Genomic DNA, 20,716 nt, shown 5'->3' with positions numbered 1-20,716 from the left:
CATATTTCCTGTAGCCCACGATCGATTAAAATCGAAACATTTATTAAAATCAAATTATTTTACATGAAATATTATTAACTGGAAACATCTTATCTAGCCCAAAATACATTCCTAGCTGAACCCTAGCTTCGTGAGCTGACCGGATGTGTTCCAATGATAGCAAATTATTTATTTTAGGCAGGTGGAACCTTTGTAGTCAGAACTAGCGTTTGCGAACAATTTTGACAAGAACACCCGGAAGGAAGACTCTCACGGCGGCTGGGGCATCGCTTGAAGACAAACATGCCGAAGTAAGTATACATGCTGATTAAATGTTTGAAATTTAAGTATAATAACAATGATTGTATTAAAGGACTACTTTTAAATTCTCCTGAACATTATTCGATGGCGCTTGCTTAGAAACTATTCGCAAAGCCACTAAAGCTAGCCGTTTGTTAGCCAACGTTAGCTAGCTAGCTAGCTAGCTAGCTTTTGGCTAGCCAAGCCTAGGTGCAAACTCTTCGGCTACCTAACGTTAGTGCAGTTGTCCAGTTATTGCAATTAGTGCAGTTGTCCAGTTATTGCAATTAGTGCAGTTTATACACCTACATTTTGGCGAGTGACTGATTTTTGTCCTCTTTTTGACCCTGTTTTGTACCTCTCAGATTTTACTGTGACTACTGCGATACCTACCTTACACACGACTCGGTAAGACTCCTTTCTTTGTGTAGCTAATCGACTAATTTATCAAGATAACTGGTGTATGTTGTTGCTGTTAAACTCAAACCTCATGTTCTTTTGGATGTGGTTCTTTTTGACAGCCCTCTGTGAGAAAGACCCACTGCAGTGGAAGAAAACACAAGGAGAATGTGAAGGACTACTACCAGAAGTGGATGGAAGAGCAGGCCCAGAGCCTCATTGATAAAACAAGTGAGCAGATATGGCCTATCATCTGACAGTGTCAGTATTATTGCATTGATGACCAGAGAATATAACATGATCTGGTCACACTAATGCCCCTATGTCTTGTTCTTCTGGTGCCCTATGGCTCATCATTCTGCCCATCCTAGCCCTTCTCAGTCCTGTTGTCGCATTACGCTCACTCATGCCAGACAACAGTCCTTTCCAGCTCCATTCACTTCGCCATCAAAATAAATCGGTGTCGGCCTATTTAGGAGAGGCGCTCATATTTACAAGTGTCAGATAAACATGAAACTTCTCTTACCTAAGCAAAGGGGTCTATTTAAACAAATGCTGGGTTTTGAATCTTCAGCGCTACCATTAAATAACTTATTTAGACACGTTCTGTCCGAGTGAAATTATTTTTCCGAGGTAGTCTTCTGTGGTGGTGGCGGTCTCTTTGAAGCTTCAAAGCACCGCCAACACCACAGAAGAAGACTCGAAAAATAATTTCACTCGGACAGAACGCGTCTAAAGCTATTTAATGGTAGCACCGAGGCTTCAAAACCCAGCATTTGTTTAAATAGACCATTTTGCTTAGGTAAGTGAAGTTTCATGTTTATCTGACACTTATAAATAGGCGGACACCGACCGACACCGATTTATTTTGACGGCGAAGTGAATGGAGCTGGAAAGAGACTGTTGTCTTGCATGAGCGAGCGTAACAGGACTGAGAAGGGCTATGCCCATCCATCTGCAGCATCTTATTTCTAGCTTTATATGTATGTATGTATGTGAGTCGGTCACGTGTGACTGGGAGAGGATTCCAAGATCGTACCCAGTGAGTGGCAAGTGGAAGCAATGCGCATGACAGTTGTGTATCTGAGGCCAATGCTAAACACATGTTTATCCTCCCCAGCGGCTGCGTTCCAGCAAGGCAAGATTCCTCCCACACCGTTCCCTGGAGCCCCTCCCCCAGGTGATCCTATGTTTCAAACACCACACACTTTTATGCATGGTCATGTCCCGTTTGAACCCTAACCAGGGTAGGAATTTCGTCATTTTAGGGGTAAGGCCATTTGGCCTTCGGTGTCACTCATTTCTTTTAGGGCACAAAGGCCACATGCCAAGGCACAAAGGCCATTGAGGGAAATTAGAGGATTTGAAGCCTATGAATAAATTACTTTAAAGCAGTAGTTAAAGTAGTAGTCAGTAATGTAACATTAGCTAGCTAACTGAAGCTGTGTCTGTGGTCTGTGGAGTTATCTAGATAGCCATCATGTTAGCCATCACCCGGCACAAAGAGAGACTTGCTCTGCTCTGGAAATTATTTTGTTGAAAAAGAAGAATAGTTGGGCAATGGCTAGATAGCTAAGGCATTGTGAGTCATAATTTATTAGCTATCGATATAGTCAATTCAGACCTTGTTTGCATGCTTGCGCTCAACGAACCACAACGCAGCAGCAGTCCTTGCAGCTGGTTGTGCGTGCTAGTTTCACATCGCATCAAAGCCACTAGCAGGCTACAATTGTATACTACCAGTGTAACATTTTATTGATATCAATGCAGCCTCAATTGAATTCATTTTGCAATTTCAAGAAAACGACAGGAGACCACTGATGCCTTTAAAGCAACCTAAAAATGTATATGGTAGCAGGGGCACAAAAGCCATGGTGGCTGCAGGGGGTAGAATTAATTTTGGGGCGTCACGGCCAGAGGGAGGGGCATCGACGGCCATGGCCGTCGTGTAATTCCCACCCTGACCCTAACCTATTCCTTAGTTAGACCACTATTCTAGAAGGTTGTAGGACAGTGTAGCCAGACCACTATTCTAGAAGGTTGTAGGACAGTGTAGCCTAACATGAAAATATTATAACTTGTTATAATAACATATATCTGACTTCCAGGTGGCCCCCCACGCCCTGGCATGTTGCCAACGCCCCCTATGGGAGGCCCTCCCATGATGCCCATGATGGGCCCCCCTCCCCATGGGATGATGCCCGGCGGTCCAGGTGAGAGTTCTACATTTTCTCATCTGCCTGGTATTACTAGATATTTTACAGTGAACACCTACAAACGCACAAAACACATTTCATGGATGATCAAACATCGTAATCACTTATTATTATAAGTAGTAGTAGTACTTTATTGATCCCCCAGGGGGGAAATTACACTGTTACAGCATCAGTGGACTAGCCTGATATCAGACAGAATTGTCAACTCATTGCGCTCCATTGAAAACGTATATCTGACATTGCTTCCACTCTAACCAATTTCCATGGGGTAGAGAGATTCGATTATAATGTTATTGCTGATGCATAGACATGACAACCACCGATGAGAACACGGAGTGAAGTGATACAGTAATGGAATTATTGTAGTAGGCTACTGTAACGAACAGGGGGTAGACTAATTTGTTTCTACTATCAATTACTACGAATCGTCATCCAAGTAATGAGTTCCCAGAAGCTCTCGCTGCAGCACCTCAAAAGTCGTGTTGTCCGAACACACAGCTGGACAACGCCCGACAACAGCTTGATTATTGCATTAGTCCCGCCATTGGCGCTGATTGGCTAATCGTTAGAACCCACGTCGATTATTTTTTACTTGGAGAATCACCTGTTTCACGTAGCAACACCAGACCAAGAATCGGTCAACTTTGGAGTGGGCAGATTCGAACCTCTGGACCCAGATTCGAACCTCTGGACCCAGGCTATCAATAGACAACATAATAGATTACAATACAAATTTACAATTTATACAGAAATACAAATGTACAAGGGTGAAAATAGTAAAGTGTATAACAGTAGGTCAGTTCCTTAGCATGCCTAGATTGTGCAAACATCAGATTTATTGTGCAAATGAAGCATTTATCGAATGGAGCCTTGTGGGGTCCCAACTGAATTTATACACAATTTTTTTGTTAAATGAGCTTCTAAAGACGTCTCATAGTTAGAATGTTAAACGTATTGCAAAATCGAATATATTCCCTGCCACATCTTGCCTGCCTGCCAACCTTTGCCACATTCTAGAGTTCCACAGTGGAAATAAGTGCCCCATTCAGACTACACAAATTCAGCCCGATTTTGAGAAAGTTTTTTGTCGCTGACTGTCCAGCGTCGGGCCTGAATATGAACAGCGGGAACAACGAAACCCTTTGTAGTGTGACATAATCAATGACATAATCGACGATCAGTGATTTGGCGTGTGGTATGCCCTACGACACCCCGATGAAAAGTCTAGCATGTCAGAACCTTTTGTATTTTCCTGCCTAGTCGGACATCTCCTGCGACCATGCCTACGACATACCTTAAAGTTGACCAAGAGGATGACAGTGTTCTTTACATGTTAACACGTACGTTACCTCAGGTTCTCCTTGAAGGATAGTCAGCCCATACTCTCCTCTTTGTGACACCCAGGAACAGGTTTTCTTTATTTTATTTTTCTCTTGACTCTGAGCACAGCAGCTTGCGCCGAATTCTGACTGCATGGCAGAATCCCGCTCCCCTTCGCGTTTAGTTTGATCTGCGCTCTTCCGACAAAAAGAGTGTTTACAGATTCTACCACTCGGCAAAGAACATCACAAGAGTCCATTTACCATTTACCATAACATCCATGATGATAAACTACGAGAGCCCTTGGAATAGGAACCTACATTATAGTTTACAAGTAATAGGCCTACATTAATGTATTATATTATTTATCCCTCCTCACATTTATTGTGGTTAGCCTGCATCTTTAGGTCACTGGATGGTAGTGGAGTCAGTAGATAAAAAGGGATAAATCCCAGACGAAAACATCAACTGTAGTGTTAATGAGGCAGATAGGCCTATAGCCTAGGTGTGGTACATATTGTACAGTTTCAGGAGTCAAAAGATAACTCTGAAGTCAAAGATAGTGAAGGGGAGTCATTCTGCTGGGGAGTCGGAATTCGGCACAACACCCCGCCACTATAATTTAGTGTAAATAAAGGTTGTGAAAGACGGCATACGATGATTGGTCGCGGTCATTCGTGTAGTGTTGCCAGTGTCTCGGCTACGACAAGGCAAGAATTTATGGAACTGTGATTGCCTAATCTGACATGGTGACCATTGTGAAAGACAAAAATATGGTGTAGTCTGAACTGGGCCTTATCCTCAACTATTAATCTTAATGTATGTACTGCCGTGATATGTTGGCTGTATATGTTTCATAAATAGACCAGTAAATTAAGTGCATTTATCCCATGTTATTGAATCCCCCCCCAGGTCCAGGTATGCGTCCACCAATGGGAGGCCACATGCAGATGATGCCAGGACCTCACATGATGCGCCCTCCTCGGCCAATGATGATGCCCGTCAGGCCTGGCATGATGCGGCCAGACAGATAGAGCCAGAGGACTCTCCAGGAACTGAGGGGAATGTCCTTGTTCTTTACAGCTATGAACACTCACTCACTCATGAGGACACTGCTACTGCTACAACAACACATTGTTTCTGGTTTTTGAAATGTATGTGCCAGCATATTTCTGTTTGTCCCCAGCAGATTTATTTTAGTCAAGGTATTTATTGTTATTTCAATAACAATGTTATTTCAAAATTCGACCTTAGTGTTGTGATGATTTTTAAGTTTACAAATAGACACTACTTTTTAGTTGCAGTGATGCGATGCTCAACCTATGCATTTTTAGAAGATATCATTTTGACAGTATCCCAATTTATTTCTTTTATTGTGCCATTGTTTTATAAAAATTGAATCCAGTCTTCTCTTTTCCATAATAAAGTGTGTTGACTTGGGCCTGTGTTTAGACACTTGTGTGTACTCAACTATCTTACATATTCATTCAGCAGGTGGCGCTAGAGTCATTATTGACCCACCAACTGTTGTGGTATAGTCACAGCAAAGTGGCTAGTAGTACATGTCCTATCAGACTGCAGGAATATGATGCAATGGTCTTTCAAGGTAGTTCTTGATGTGTAGCTCATTTATAGGGGAACCCTCATCAGTTTTCAGAGCCACAGGTCATAGATTGACATCCATGCATTGGAGAGGGAATTTCAAGGCATGCTGATGGTCACTATAGAATCCATTAAGACAGGCACTCTCTGCTTCCCCGTATGTCACATAAAACCTTCACTGAGCTGACATGGAAGGAACCTTAATGCACATCTAATGCATATGTCGTCCATATGCTGATCTGGAAATCCAAAGGGTCTCATGAATATTCAGTTTAACCATAAAGTGAAGAGTAGCTGTTGGCTCAGCCCTGAGGGGGGAGGAAGAGGAGTGGGGAGAGAAGTGCATGATGGGAGCCTCTGAGGGGGGGTCAACGGTATGTCATGGGGGTGGTGACCAACTGTATGATTGCGAGGAGGGGGGAGGGTGCTAGTCTTGATGATGTGACCAGGTACTGGACACATCAAGAAGGATTTCAAGGGTTGGGAGAAATCACTACTAAAAGGGTGTGCAGAGACATCAATATATGCAGAGCGATTCCGTAAGGTACTTGCAGCAACCAGCAGGCTGTTTAGTGCATCAAGTGGGCACTATGGACCTGAGCCAGCTTCGAGGTTAGGATTAGAGACTACTGTATTTGGTGCTATGACTCTTTGTACAAGACATTTTCCTCATTAATTTGATTGCCAGAATGGACATAGGCCTACTGACTTATTGACTGACACTGTAGCCCATCTTAGGCATGTTTTTGCACAAACCAGGCATCCTAAGATATCTACAGGTATGCACTTGTTTATTGTATTGCACTCGGTTTTGTGTTAAGTACCCAAAAGCCATACTCGAGTAAAAGTAAAGTTACTATTAGTATCTGATATTTGCTGTACTTAAGTATCAAAAATAATCTGATATTAAATGTATTTAAGTATTGAAAGTAAAATTACACGTTTTTTGTGTATGTAATTATTTAAATGTAGTTGCAGCTAGACATGCTTGTGAAAGGTATCGCAATCTGAATGATTTTAGGTGTTTGGCAAGACTTGATACATTTCACAGGACACCATACCGAGACTGGTGAGATTACACCCTGTGCTTCCCGTCTCAGAGATGCACATTTATCATAGTTTTTCCAATGCATTTATGGGTGCCCCATTGACTTCCTTTTTAGCCTAGTGAAAAGCACGATACTGGAACAATCAGTGAAATGATCGTTTCTATGTTTCAGGTTCATGGTAGACAGATCACAAATAGGGCTAAACGTCCAAAATAGCACACTACCCCTTTAAGAATGAAACAACTTTATTCAAATATTCAATAACGCTTAGTGTTCATGTGCTGCTGGGGTTTGCAGTCTCCAGAGATGGACTTGTCCTGGGGAACTCCCCACACACCGGCAGAGGTGGTCACAGTTGTCTGGGCGGCCTGACTGGCATTGTAGGCATGGACGTCTCCCCAACTTTGGAACGCAGAGCAGTGACTTCAGCAGCAACATACCAGTGCTATTGCTGGCATGGGTGGACTGCATGTTGTGTATCAGGAAGACTAAACATAGATCTACACCACCTGGCACAATGTGGAGAACAGCAGCAATAGAAACAAAAGTGTTTAAGTCATTTAAAATGCCTGTTAGTGTACTTACCTGATGGATAGGCTATATAGTTATCTGGTGGTTATCCATTGGCTGCTGGGAGTGGAACTGGGTAGCCTACGGCACAGGGCTTGGGCAAATCGCAGACGGGCCATGCAATGTTGCTTCTGCTAGAATTGCGCTTGAGCTCGGCATGTGGCGCTCTAACTTCTGGGCACGTCATACATAGATTAACTTCCCATTGATTTCCGTTCCATTAATCTCATCAACATGATGAGGTGAGCTGTGGCAGATGAGGAGTAGGCTACCTCAAGCCACAGGCTCATCCCAGGTGCAAAACAGAGCGGTTCAGGCGCATGGAGCGTCAGGCGTTCTGTTCTGTAGCCTAACAGTGCCTGAACACCCCCCACATCTGTCACTTGTTACTTTGCCATACAATGCCATGTATGCATTATTTTATTTTTTTACTCTTGTATGTTTTTTGTGTGTTTTTTTTACTCATATATGCTGTACTAGTCTGCACCTTTTTGCTGCTGTAATGCCCAAATTCCGCCCCTGGAATTTGGGCATTTCAAAAGAAATGTTTTAGACGAGTTGCCGACAGTTTGTGCCTCCAGTCAATCTGCGCACCTGCCTATAGGGCTTGGGAAAATGTAGTCCCAGACACGACCATCTTGTTTCTACACAGGTGTATCTATTTGTCTGATTGGCTCTACTGCATAATCCTATGCAATCAGAGAATAGATACACCTGTGTAGAAACAAGATGGTCGTGTCTGGGACTACATTTTCCCAAGCCCTATAGGGAGGGAGAGTTCTGGTGATTCTGGTGATCATAGTTGATTTTCAATCACAATCCGAATTATGAAAATATTTTCTTAAATTCCATTGCCTTTGACTGGACGAATGGAGCAATTTCGAAAATTTGAAAGAAGGCGAAATACTGTTTGAAATTCTCACGGTTAGTAGGTTATTACTGTAAATACACTCACAATTTTTTGTTTTGATAACTTCGCCGAAATGGTTTCGTAGTAAATATTAGAAAATCCGGTCTATGTTTAGATTGAAACTCCTCTCCGATAGGAACAAATCCGCTAGGGGCGCATGTTTTTGTAACCCACCCACAAAAGTGGTTTAGTTATCAATGCTTATATATCTTCATACCATACATTTCAGACACTAACTTGACATAAAGTATACTAATTTTCATCTAAGTTATAGGCCTGCTGCATATTTGGTATAATGAACATCTCTTTACGGCAGCGCCCCCTACAGCTGCGCCTGCGTGCATGTGCTGTTTTAGAGAAATGACTGATGGGTGACAAGAGGGAAAGTTCTGCTGCGTAGCCTATAGAGAAATTATTGAAAGAGTATATTATTCCCAAGTATTTGGTGTGTCTACCACAGAATTGTGTGTCTGAAATCCTGCTTCTGTATTAGGTAAGCTCATTTGAGTTTGAGTATTGAAAATAAGTATTTTGTTGATAACTTGACTAATCCACATGTAGTCTATTGTAGCCTACTAGCTAGCGACAGAACGTAACTAGCTGTCTTACTCTTTGCAATGCGAGTGACAATTCGTTTTCCTGGTCATTCTGTTTAATTGCAATACTGTTCTATAAGGTTGTGCATGTTATCAAACGATCATTTTGATGTTTGTCATTTTGCACTTTAGGTTGTCATGTTTTGGCAATGCAATTCAATGCAACAGGTTTGATACTATTCTGCACGGTGTGCATTGATTCGTGCATGACGTTCTCTGCAAAGCTAGCTTTATACAGCTGCAGCTGCGTGCACGTGCTGTTTTAGAGAAATGACTGATGGGTGACAAGAGGGAAAGTTCTGCTGCGTAGCCTATAGAGAAATTATTGAAAGAGTATATTATTCCCAAGTATTTGGTGTGTCTACCACAGAATTGTGTGTCTGAAATCCTGCTTCTGTATTAGACCATACTGTGTGCTGCTGCTGCTGCGACATCTGCGCTGGAGAGACGGGGCCTTTGTGGGTTCGTGTGACGGGTGCATGCGGACTGCTTGGACTGTCTGGACATCGCGCCAGCATTTGGCTCCTTTGCTTCAAAACAAAGGACACTAGGAAGATTTCTCTTCAATCAGAAGTAAGACCATTCCGAGCACCAGTGGCTCAGAACACTGTGGGACACGGTTGTGCACAACAAATAACCTTGATATTGCTGCAGCTAGGTTCTTTATTTTATTTTGCATTTTTGTTATTTCTGAGTGGCCATCTCATTTTTGGATGTGGAACAATAATATTGTATAAGGGTTGTTAATTGATTCTAAGTGATTTTGACAAATCTAATATTTTCAAAATAATAATAATATTTTTCTTAAACCTGTGTTTCCGGTGTTTGATTCAAACTAAGTATCCCCACAGCCCGTAAGTGAGGAAATAGTTGTATGTCTTCACAATTATCATCCTTCTTCATACTCCAACCCAGGACTCTTGCTGTAGTGATCCTAGACCCTGTAGACTTGTTTCAGCAGGAAATTATAGGTTTTATGTAATACCTGGTTACATTTTCACTTTCCCTCCCTATGGCACAGGGAAGAGAAACACACATCAACGCCGACTCAATCGGCCTTCACTGTGGTAAATCTGGAATGTGATTGGACTAACAAAATGTCAATCATTAAATCCTCTTCAGAGTAGGTACTGTCCTCCCTTGCGGTAATTTTTCAGCGTTTTGGCCAATCACAAATTAGCATGAAAAAATTGCATTACATTGATAGACCCCTAAGGGACACGCCCAAGGGAGGAATTCCTCCCTTCCATAGATATCTATGGGTCCTCCAGCTGCATGTTATAGATATCACTGTTGGAGCTTTAGAATTTCAATAATGGGTTTTTATCCATAGGGAATATAATATTAAATATGAATTATAAATAAATAAATGCATATATTTTATTCCCTATCTTCTCTCCAAAAACTGAGGACTGTCCTCCTCTACCTCAATGGACGAGCCTCCTCTGATATATATATGATGTTGTACAAAAGCAAAACTCACTCTAGGGTTGTGGTATATGGTCAATATACCGTGGTATATTAGCCATATACCACACCCTCTCATGAGTTATTGTTTCAATATTGATTGGAATGCGGGCTAATTTACAGTGTCAAAATCAATAGAATTGTGGTCTTTACTTTTTTTCCTTAAAGCCCCATTATGTAGCGGTCTAGTTTTGTGCACTTTAGCGGCCCCTAAAGGCCACTAGAGCCATTACAACCGCAGTACCATTGTCATAAAACGCGAAGAGACGCCTGTTACGCCTCTCACGTGCATTAGTTGTCAACTGACAAGCTGAGGAAAACAGTATGCCGGCAAATTCGAAGAGGAGAGCTAAAGGCAAAGCAGAACGTTAATGCGAGAGAAAACCGCGGCTCGTGGCCAAAAGTTACATAGTGCAAATACAGGCCGCCGGACCCCTCTGTGGGAATGGAAGAGGTGCTGTTCTCGCTATAATAATCCAGCAAACCAATAGATCCACTTTGAAACTGATATTTTAAGATGAAATCAACAACATAGTGGGGCTTTAGGATAAACATGTCTTTTAAAATGTTGGAATCAAATCTTTCGAATGTGGGCAAAAAACAATCAATTAATCATTCATACCACCCACTGGTAATCAACTATGAAAAATGTAAGTTGTGCATATTATATAGGCTAACCGTATTCCCTAATAGTCACAACTAGTAACATTAGTGTACACTACATGTGCGACATGCAAGCAACACATTCTTTTTGGAAATGGGGGAGAGCCTCATAATTGCCACTAAATAATATGGGTGATGGCTATCCAGCTAGCTAACGTTAGCTAGCTACCCACCTCGCCAAGCAAATGGCTGTGCTGATTATCCATGTTAGCTAGCATTATGACAAGCTAACGCTAGCACTACTAACATCATCTGGGCTAGACTAGCAGTTGCGAACAAATGAGGAGCAGGCTGTATGACTTATGTTAATAGGGAGGGAAAGTGAAAATATGCGCCCCTAGCGGATTTGTTCCTATCGGAGAGGAGTTTCAATGTAATCTCCCATAGACCAGATTTTCTAATAATTACTACGAAGCCATTTCGGTGAAGTTATCAAAACAAAAACTTGTGAGTGTCTTATCAGTAATAACCTACTAACTGTGATAATTTCAAACAGTATTTTGCCTTCTTTCAAATTTTCGAAATTGCTCCATTCCTCCAGTCAAAGAAAAATATTTTCATAATTCGGATTGTGATTGAAAATCAACTATGATCACCAGAATCAATAAAGTTTGTCTCCAAGTATTTGCCGTTTAAGGCATTCTACTAACTTTTCGGTGTCAACCAAGATATGATATTTTCAAAAGACGTGTCTATGAGAAATCCCATTCATTCTCTCGGCATTAGGAACTCTACCACTAGGGGGCGATGAGATTACTTTCCCTCCCTATAGCAGTGCTTTTGGGAGAAACAATCTTAGCTAGCTAGCTGTTGTCCATATTCATTGTCAGCCAAGTATGATGGTAACTATTAAGATGTACAATTTGTAATCATCTCTCTTCTCTTTATTTATAGCCAAGCCAGGTTGAGTCAGCAGTAGAGGAGAGAGACAGGGAGGAACAGACGTTGCCCATCCTGAGCCTGCTATGATGACAGTCAAGAGTCAGTGAGTAGACTGCACCGGTCCATTTGCACTGGTACACTCACTTGTCCACGGCACTAGTCAGCTTTGTAGTAGCTAAGGGACCGCAAGCATGGCGTACTGGTGGGTGGTGTCCGACCGTTTTGTGGTGGGCCAATTTTTTGTCCCAGTCCAGCCCTGCATACATTAGATGATGTCCTTTTTCTTCTGAACTGATATACCCTACAGTAAGCTACCTTGCCAGGCCGGCCGCACATATCTAATAGTTGTGCGCCGCTTCTCTGCTACAAGTGATTCCGTCATGTTCGTCTCACATCGTGGTGGAGAGAGGGAGAAGCAGAAATAATTGCCTTCCTCTTTATTCTGCTTAGAATCGATAGGGACATGGCAGAGATGAGAGGAGCTAGGGGGCTTTGTCACTTGCAGGGAAGAGAGAAAGAACTTTCCTGATAACCTGACGACTATTCGGATAACTGTCCCTTTCACTCTCTCAGACAGTGTAGTGAGTCACAATGATGTAGCCCAGAAGGCAAATGATTTAAAAAAGTAACTTCCCGATACTTCCATAATATCATTGGTCAACTTCAGGTAGAAAAAATATCGGTATAGGCCTACGCATTAGGCCTTTTTGTGCATTTCCAAATAAGGTATTCAATACGGAATGGATACACCCGCACAAAGGCACTTCATCTTCCCTTTGATATTATCGAACCAGATAAGAGGGAACTGTCCCCAGGAAGAAAAGCCAGACGTCTCTTGATGTGCCAGTTTCACTGGCTTCATTCATACTTGCCTCTTTGATATTCCTGTCCTGAAATTGCATGCGTGAAATCAGCAAATTATTAACACTTCAGTCATAGTAGACTAGACTAGAATTTCTGAAAATGTGCTTATTTAAAGTGCTGAAGGCATTTTGTGTTAATTTTTGCTATACAACATTTCTAAGGGTATTAAGAAAAAAAAAGAAGTCCCATAATGCCTCAAAATTGAGAAATCCAACATGGCAAACACCACCAGGCTGGAATCTATTTAAATACATATATTTTTGAAATTTTAATTAAATGTGTTTTTACTGTTATGGTTCGGGCCGGGTCCAGCCCGCTCACCCCCTGCTCCCAGTCTGGACCCTCGCCCCTGCCCCAGACCCCTGGTTCGCCCTGCTCACCCCTGCCCCGGACCCCTGGTCTACTCTGCTCGCTCCCGGTCCAGACCCTCGCCCCGGACCCCTGGTTCGCCCTGCTCACCCCCTGTTCCCGGCCGGCAGTGGCGTATTTAGGCATGAGCGACATGGGCAGCCGCCCAGGGCGTCATCTCGCAGGGGACGGCAAGAGGAGCAGAAAAAGAAAAAAAACTCTGCGAAAAGTAAACAAACTCCCCGTCTGCATCCCCCGCCCCCGCCAACCCCGCCAACCCCAACAGACCGCAAGACAATCAGAATTGCCTGTCAGCACCCCCCCGATCAACAACTTGCCGACAGTCTATTATTCACAATCTGGTGACAGTGGGGCATCCACTGGACCTGGTTAGAAGATAGGAGGGAGAGAGAGAGGCACTAGGGAGAGGGAAGGCAGAACAGGGTTAGTAGCACATAGAGCCATACAGACCACACAGATATTGAAACAGGCAACCTGGGGCAAGCTCCTGGAATATATTTGTCTAATGGCTAAGAACATTTAAAGAACAATGAATTACATTAAATTAAATTTTCAGAGCAAGAAAGGCTAAGAGCATCAGGTCCAGGCCTAAGCCGGATGTGGACTGATGTGTGTCTGTGTGTACGTGTGTGTGTGTACTAAATACTACGATATCCACAGCTCCACAGCTGACACTGGACCTGGTTAGAGGATAGGAGGGAGAGAGAGAGGCACTAGGGGAGGCAGAAAACGGTTAGTAGCACACTGAGTCATTGAAGCAACACAGCTGTCAGAACAGAACAAGCCTGTTTCAGGATAACCAGCTTCTGTACACTACTTGATATACATACATTGCATAGCAGGATAAATACCAATGTATACAGAGGATTCACAGGTAGGTTTGAGGCTGCCTTTCTGTGTCTCAAGGTCCTAGCTAGTGATTGTAGGCTAGGTCGAAAAGGTACGTCTTGAGGTCTCGCTTGAAGACCTCTGTTGTTTCGGCCCTTCTTAGGTACTCCGGTAGGGTGTTCCAGAGGTTGGGGGCATAGAAACTAAAAGCTGCCTCTCCGTGTTTCTTGGTCCTGGCTTTTGGAACTGTTAAAAGTTCAGTACCTGAGGATCTGAGTGGTCTGTTGGGCATGTACTTAACAAGCATGTTTGAAATATATTCTGGTGAGTGACTGTGGAGAGATTTATAGACTAGTAATAGTATTTTAAAGTCTATTCTAGAGTTGACTGGTAACCAGTGTAGTGATTTTAAGGCTGGTGTGATGTGTGCCCTTCGTCTAGTCTTAGTGAGGACTCGTGCTGCAGCATTCTGTATCATTTGTAGCTTAGAGATTGCTTTCTTTGGTAGGCCTGATAGTAGAGCATTGCAGTAGTCCAGCCTGCTTGTGATGAAAGCATGCATTAATCTTTCGGTGTCAGCCTGAGAGAGAAAGGGTTGCACCTTGGCAATGTTCCTTAGGTGGTAAAAGGATGTCTTTGTAATATTCTTGATGTGGTTTTCGAAATTAAGATCTGAGTCAGGTTTCTATGCATTCCTGGATAGAATAGAATAAAATAGAACAATTATTTTACCATAAATAACCAGTCCAAGTAAAGGTACATTGGAATACTTGTTACAGTTGTACTTACAGTGAGAGCTTATTCACAGTCATCCTCAGTGTTCCTGCAGTTGCATGCTTCTATGCATTCCATGTGACTCTTCCTCAATAGAATATAATATAATAGAAAGACTATAAGCAGTACAAGTAAAGGTGCATTGGAATGCTTGTTACAGTTATCCTTACAGTGACTTATTCAGTTCCTTCATTTCCTTTTTCAGTACTTAAGCTATCAGGTTAGGGTTCAACAATCTGTCAATAACAAACTAGTAGTCAGAAGTATGCAGTCTGGCAGGCTGATATTCTCAACCAGTCTATCATATTTGTACGATCTATACACAGTGATCACCATCAGGTAATCCCCTATACATACCTGCAGCTGCAGCGTTGGCCGAGGCATGCCTTGGTACACCCACATGAAGTGAACTCCCTGCAGGCACAGGTGGCAGAGAGTAGCTGTGGCACTAATTGACCTTCCTTGTGCATCCATCCCATTTAATTCACTGGAGGAAGATCAGGATGTGGCAGGTGAGCTTGGTCCCAGACACTTGCTTGATAGTGTGAACGCATGATATGAAACTTTACTGCATCTGAGGTTGGAGGCAGAGCCTCTTGTGCACGACCTTTACAAAACAACTTCACTCTTGCCTTGTTGCATGTATCAATCGCGGGCACACCATACATCTTATAGATGAATTTCTCTGTTGATGTCACTATTTCTTCTGTGACAGGGCCCTTCCCATGGCCAATAAGATCAGTGTGATGTTGCTCGAACACCTGACAGGCTGTTTGCTTTCCGTTACCGCTGAACTGAGACTGAGCACAGCCAGTGATGGCATGGAAGGCAAGTAGTGTGTCCACTTGACCATCAGATAGTAACATGCAAATGTCATGTACTAGAAAATACTTTGTATCCTTCCATGTCCCAGCTTTCATGTAGAGATGTGTTCATCCGATTCTGTCATAGTGTGCCAGAAGTAGAAGAAGCATGTCTGTGTCACGCGCTGACACGACTACTGTTTCCATAGGAGCCTGGATGCAGTGCAAAATCAATCTTCTCAATAAATCATCTTCCTCATGGTCAGCCCTTAGAGAGGAGACTTCGAGATCTGGATCTGGTGACTTGACAGTGGTCGCTTTGGCAAAGCCCTGATACTACAACCACAGGTTCATCTTTCGGGCTATGTTCTATCAGATGGTTTGAAAGTAGTAGAGCAAGACCTGCTTTATTTTCTTCAAGTGCCAGTTGAGTTCATGCTGGAGGATATTTTCCAGGTCTACCTTGCGACCGGCTCTGTAAGATGTTATGAGTCTTTGTAGAATGTGCCTGTCCACTTTGATAGTGTTTTGCTTGTCCTTGGAAAGTTGCACAGCTTCATACAAAGAGGCAAATGTCTTGGCCTTGTTCTTTCGAATTGGTGATTTCATATCCAGGTGCTCGTCAGTCTGGAGGTTCACACACGTTTGTCCACAAATACTTTCATTTGTGCCTGTCCAAGGTGTTCTGCACCAAGCAGAGATTCTTGAATCTCTGGTGTGACCATGTCCTTTATGTTTATTATTATTATTTTTATTATTATTATTATTATATATTATTATGTTTTTCAGTGTGTCACCACCATCTTGAAACACACCATGCTCTTTCATTGACCCACATATTCTGCCTTCATCAAAGTCGTCTTTCTCCATTCGATTTTTTGTGCACTCATTGGGTGTGTACTCATCGTCTTCATTGTCTGTTGTCAATCTCAGCAATGCTGCTGTCTGAGAAGCTATGTCTGTTCTCAGATTGAGCAGCATTTTCTCCCAGAAGATCACACTCTACCCATAGCTCGCTCAGGCCAGAATCAACCATGTGTTGTCCTATGACACCCAGGAAGTTCATGGCAATGTGGAGGCCTCCAAGGCAAGGGATAAGCATGTCCTTGTATTCTTCTACTTACCACTTTAGTTCTAGCAACTTCGGATAAAGTGCCTCATCCACTGTCAGAATGACATGCCGCTGCTCCATTGATTTGGAGACATTGAGCACTCGCTTGACGACTGTGTTCAGTGTATCAAGTTCAGATGCAGGAGCCTGTATGATAGGTAGGTACCCTACTGTAGTTTTCTCTGGGTTGACTGTGCTTGCCTTTTGATTGTACAAAGTCCAGGAAGGCATTGGTTTTTGAGATGTCCTGGACATGAAGAAGGCCATGTCAGTAGAGTGTGCTTTCTGTGCTGCGGGACATTGTTCAGATGACTGTGTGAAACAGTCCGCTGCTATTACTCCAATGAATGGGCGCTCTTTGATTCCTCTGTTTGCTTCAGGTAAGATATAAGTCATTGCCTTGGGGATGTTGAAGCTTTCTGACTTGGAGTAAAGGTCAATTGCTTTAAGGAGATCACCTCCAGGTGAACCACGTTGCCAGGCAGCCATTTGAGTGGCATGGAATGTCCCTTTTCCATCCAGAGTGTACTCATTAATGTAATCACTGAGAAATGAACAAAGCTACCCTTTACTAGATCTAGAATAGCAGCACCGTCATCCCCCATGGTCTCCAATGTCTTCTTAGCCAGTGCAGTGTCAAGTTTGATTAGCTCACAGTAACTCATGACATAACCTGCCTGGTGAAATACACTATATTTCCAAAAGTATTCGCTCATCTGCCTTTACACGCATATGAACTTAAGTGACATCCCATTCTTAATCCAAAGGGTTTCATATGACGTCGGCCAGGGACGTGCACAGATAGACATGAGTTGGTGCTAGAGCACCTGCCCTTTGCCCTCTGGACAAGGCAAGTGCCCTTTTGAAAGTTTTATTTATTTATTTTTTACAGTGTAGGCCTACTGTATGTGACCCATGGTGACATCGATCAATTCTAGATTAAAAGCGTGTAATAATAATACCCCAAAATGCGTTGTAATTTTGCCAGCCCCCCCCCCGCACACACACACGTGCCTGCGGCACACCCGTGCCCCTCCCCTCCCTCTCTTCCTTTGTCAACGGTAAATGTGAAAAGCGGACACAAACAGAGGCGCGCTACTCCTCCCCTGCCCTTTCCCCATCCAGAGTGCCCGAGTGATGACAGCTAACCAGCCAGGTAACACATAAACAAAACAAGTGTATTGTTTGCCCCCTAAGACTCAATTGTCAAACTATAACTTGCATTTATTTATCTCTGTTGTGAAGTAAGTCTCATACAGCGCCAAACAGCTGAGCCTAGCCGACTGCCCACCTGCTTAACAAGCTAGACGCTAGTCATAATCAATTAATGGATTTAACGTAATGATGACCACCACACGACCAATGTCGGTAGAATTTGTTGTTGGTACAGCATGGGAAGCTATGAGTATATTTAAGCTGAATATTTAGTATTATGTAGAAGTAATCTTAACCAAGTCTCACCCCCCCCTTGCGCGACAATCTAAATACAAATTATCTGTCAGCACCCCCCCCCCCCCCCCCTCGCAAGGTGCCCTCATTTTTCACTGAGCACCTGCCCCCCAAAATGTCTGTGCACGCCACTGACGTCGGCCCACCCTTTGCAGCTATAACAGCTTCAACTCTTCTGGGAAGGTTTTCCACAAGGTTTAGGAGTGTGCTTATGGGAATTTTTGACCATTCTTCCAGAAGCACATTTGTGAGGTCAGACACTGATGTTGGACGAGAAGGCCTGGCTCGCAGTCTCCGCTCTAATTCATACCAAAGGTGTTCTATCAGGTTGAGGTCAGGACTCTGTGCAGGCCAGTCAAGTTCTTCCACACCAAACTCGCTCATCCATGTCTTTATGGACCTTGCTTTGTGCACTGGTGCACAGTCATGTTGGAACAGGAAGGGACCATCCCCAAACTGTTCCCACAATGTTGGGAGCATGGAATTATCCAGAATCACTTGGTATGCTGAAGCATTCAGAGTTCTTTTCACTGGGACTAAGGGGCCAAGTCCAGCTTCTGAAAAACAACCCCACACCATAATCCCCCCTCCGCCAAACTTCACACTTGGCACAATGCAGTCAGACAAGTACCGTTCTCCTGGCAACCACCAAACCCAGACTCGTCCATCAGATTGCCAGATGGAGAAGCGTGATTTGTCACTCCAGAGAACGCATCTCCACCGCTCTAGAGTCCAGTGGCGGCGTGCTTTACACCACTGCATCTGACGTTTTGCATTGCACTTTGTGATGTATGGCTTAGATGCAGCTGCTCGGCCATGGAAACCCATTCCATGAAGCTCTCTACGCACTGATCTTGAGATAATCTGAAGGCCATATGAAGTTTGGAGGTCTGTAGCGATTGACTCTGCAGAAAGTTGGCGACCTCTGCGCACTATGCGCCTCAGCATCCGCTGACCCCGCTCTGTCATTTTACGCGGCCTACCACTTCGTGGCTGAGTTGCTGTCGTTCCCAATTGCTTTTGTTTTTACACCTGTACTGGATAATAAGTGGGTATACCATATGTCTGTGGTTAAATAAGCTCTGTCGTCGACTAGATTAGCCCTAGGCCTACTGCATGTGAGAATACATACAGTGACATTGTGCCAATCCCAGCAGGTAAAGGTGGGACTGATTAATCAAGATTCCTCCCATTCTGGTTATTCTATCTGTTTGCAACAAGGCAAGGCAGTCTGTATTATTATCACTGAACATGCCACACATTCAAGTCCAAATCACAAAGAATTGGAAACAACATTCGGAGAACACAAGAAAAGCACAATGCTGGAAGGACTAACTGACTGACTGGTAGACTGCTGGTGGAGGTGTGTATTGATGCATGGTCCATTATTGATTATAGATGAGGGAGTGAACTGCCTGCCCAGAATGGACTGAAATTCTGAGGCTTGGCAGAGACTTCCGAGTCCCAGAGTGCTCCTCTTGCTTACCTCCTCCTCCCCCTATACTGCCGTGCCACCAGCACCACTAGCCTGTAATTTAATCCATTTATTCATGGCTCAGGATCAATACCCATTTCATTCAGCCTTAGGGAGACTCTACCCCGCCTCACTCCCTTCCCTCTCAACAACTCTCTCTCCCTCGCTCCCTCTCTCTCTCCCTCTCTACTGTATCCCTCTCCCTCCATCCCTCTCCCCCTCTCTTTATCTCTCTCCCTCCCTTTCTCTCTCTCACTCCCTGTCTCTCCCCCTCTTTCTATCTCTCTCATGCTCCCTTTCTCTCTCTCTTCCCCTCTCTTTCAGTGAGCCAGCAGGGTCCCTCTGGACACAGCTCCACAGATGTTACATTCCAGAACAAGAGAGAAGGCAGAGCTATACAGCAGAAACACTCCACATCCCTGTGTCCCAGCTCAAACCCTGTTCGCTGAAGGGTGAACCTGGTCACTCCCCTACATTAACAGCGCTGTTCTATAAAAGGGAAAGAGACAGGCAAACATTTTGCTATAGTACCAGTATCTGAGTACTATCTACCCTCTTTTGGAATGCACATTTATCACAGTAAAAAGATTTTCTCAATCGTTATTGCTTTTTGGGGGATATGCGTATGCAGTAATTTATCATTTTGGCATAACAATGATATGAAGGAAATGATTAATATCTTTGTGTGCTTTGGACGTGACTGACTGCTTGAGTGTAAAGTTTGTAAAATAGGCTAATTGTCGTGTCTTGTGTGTAATCAAATTGAATGAATATTTCATATACGGCGCATCCTGAATTTTTTATCCATGTCCTTTATCACACTGCCACAGGTTTTTGCCCTCTCTCTGAACCGCAGCCACTTCTCTCCTGTGAAGGTGTCCAAGTAGAGCAGATACTCCCATTTAACTCTGCTGCATTCTCACAAGCAAATACAATTCTGAAAGTGGGATTTTTTTTTGTTATGTTCTTTTAAATAGTCGGCCCTTGACCGTCTTTGCAACCTCTTACTTGGTAAATCGACTGTACTTATATAGCGCTTTTATCCAAAGCGCTTTACAATGAAGGCCTCTCATTCACCCATTTAGACATAC

The 20,716-nt window shown here is 43.4% G+C and overlaps 1 protein-coding gene across 1 annotated transcript; it reads left to right on the top strand.

The window, feature by feature from the left end:
* Positions 1 to 231: 231 nt before the first annotated feature.
* On the top strand, positions 232 to 5,613 carry snrpc (small nuclear ribonucleoprotein polypeptide C). The gene is made up of 6 exons (XM_084440697.1): positions 232 to 290; positions 645 to 687; positions 801 to 909; positions 1,799 to 1,858; positions 2,787 to 2,891; positions 5,127 to 5,613. Exons 1-6 carry the CDS (start codon positions 283 to 285, stop codon positions 5,246 to 5,248), a joined length of 447 nt encoding a protein of 148 aa, XP_084296823.1. The 5' UTR covers positions 232 to 282; the 3' UTR covers positions 5,249 to 5,613.
* Positions 5,614 to 20,716: the final 15,103 nt, after the last annotated feature.

The sequence above is a fragment of the Borostomias antarcticus genome, assembly GCF_949987555.1.
Source record: "Borostomias antarcticus genome assembly, chromosome: 7".
Taxonomy (NCBI): Eukaryota; Metazoa; Chordata; class Actinopteri; order Stomiiformes; family Stomiidae; genus Borostomias; species Borostomias antarcticus.
This window is presented reverse-complemented; position numbering and strand designations above follow the sequence as displayed.

Bases quoted from the DNA above. Each gene is read 5' to 3' on its own strand.
- snrpc (XM_084440697.1), top strand. The intron at 688-800 runs GTAAGACTCCTT...TCTTTTTGACAG, and splicing joins CCTACCTTACACACGACTCG to CCCTCTGTGAGAAAGACCCA. The intron at 2,892-5,126 runs GTGAGAGTTCTA...ATCCCCCCCCAG, and splicing joins GATGATGCCCGGCGGTCCAG to GTCCAGGTATGCGTCCACCA.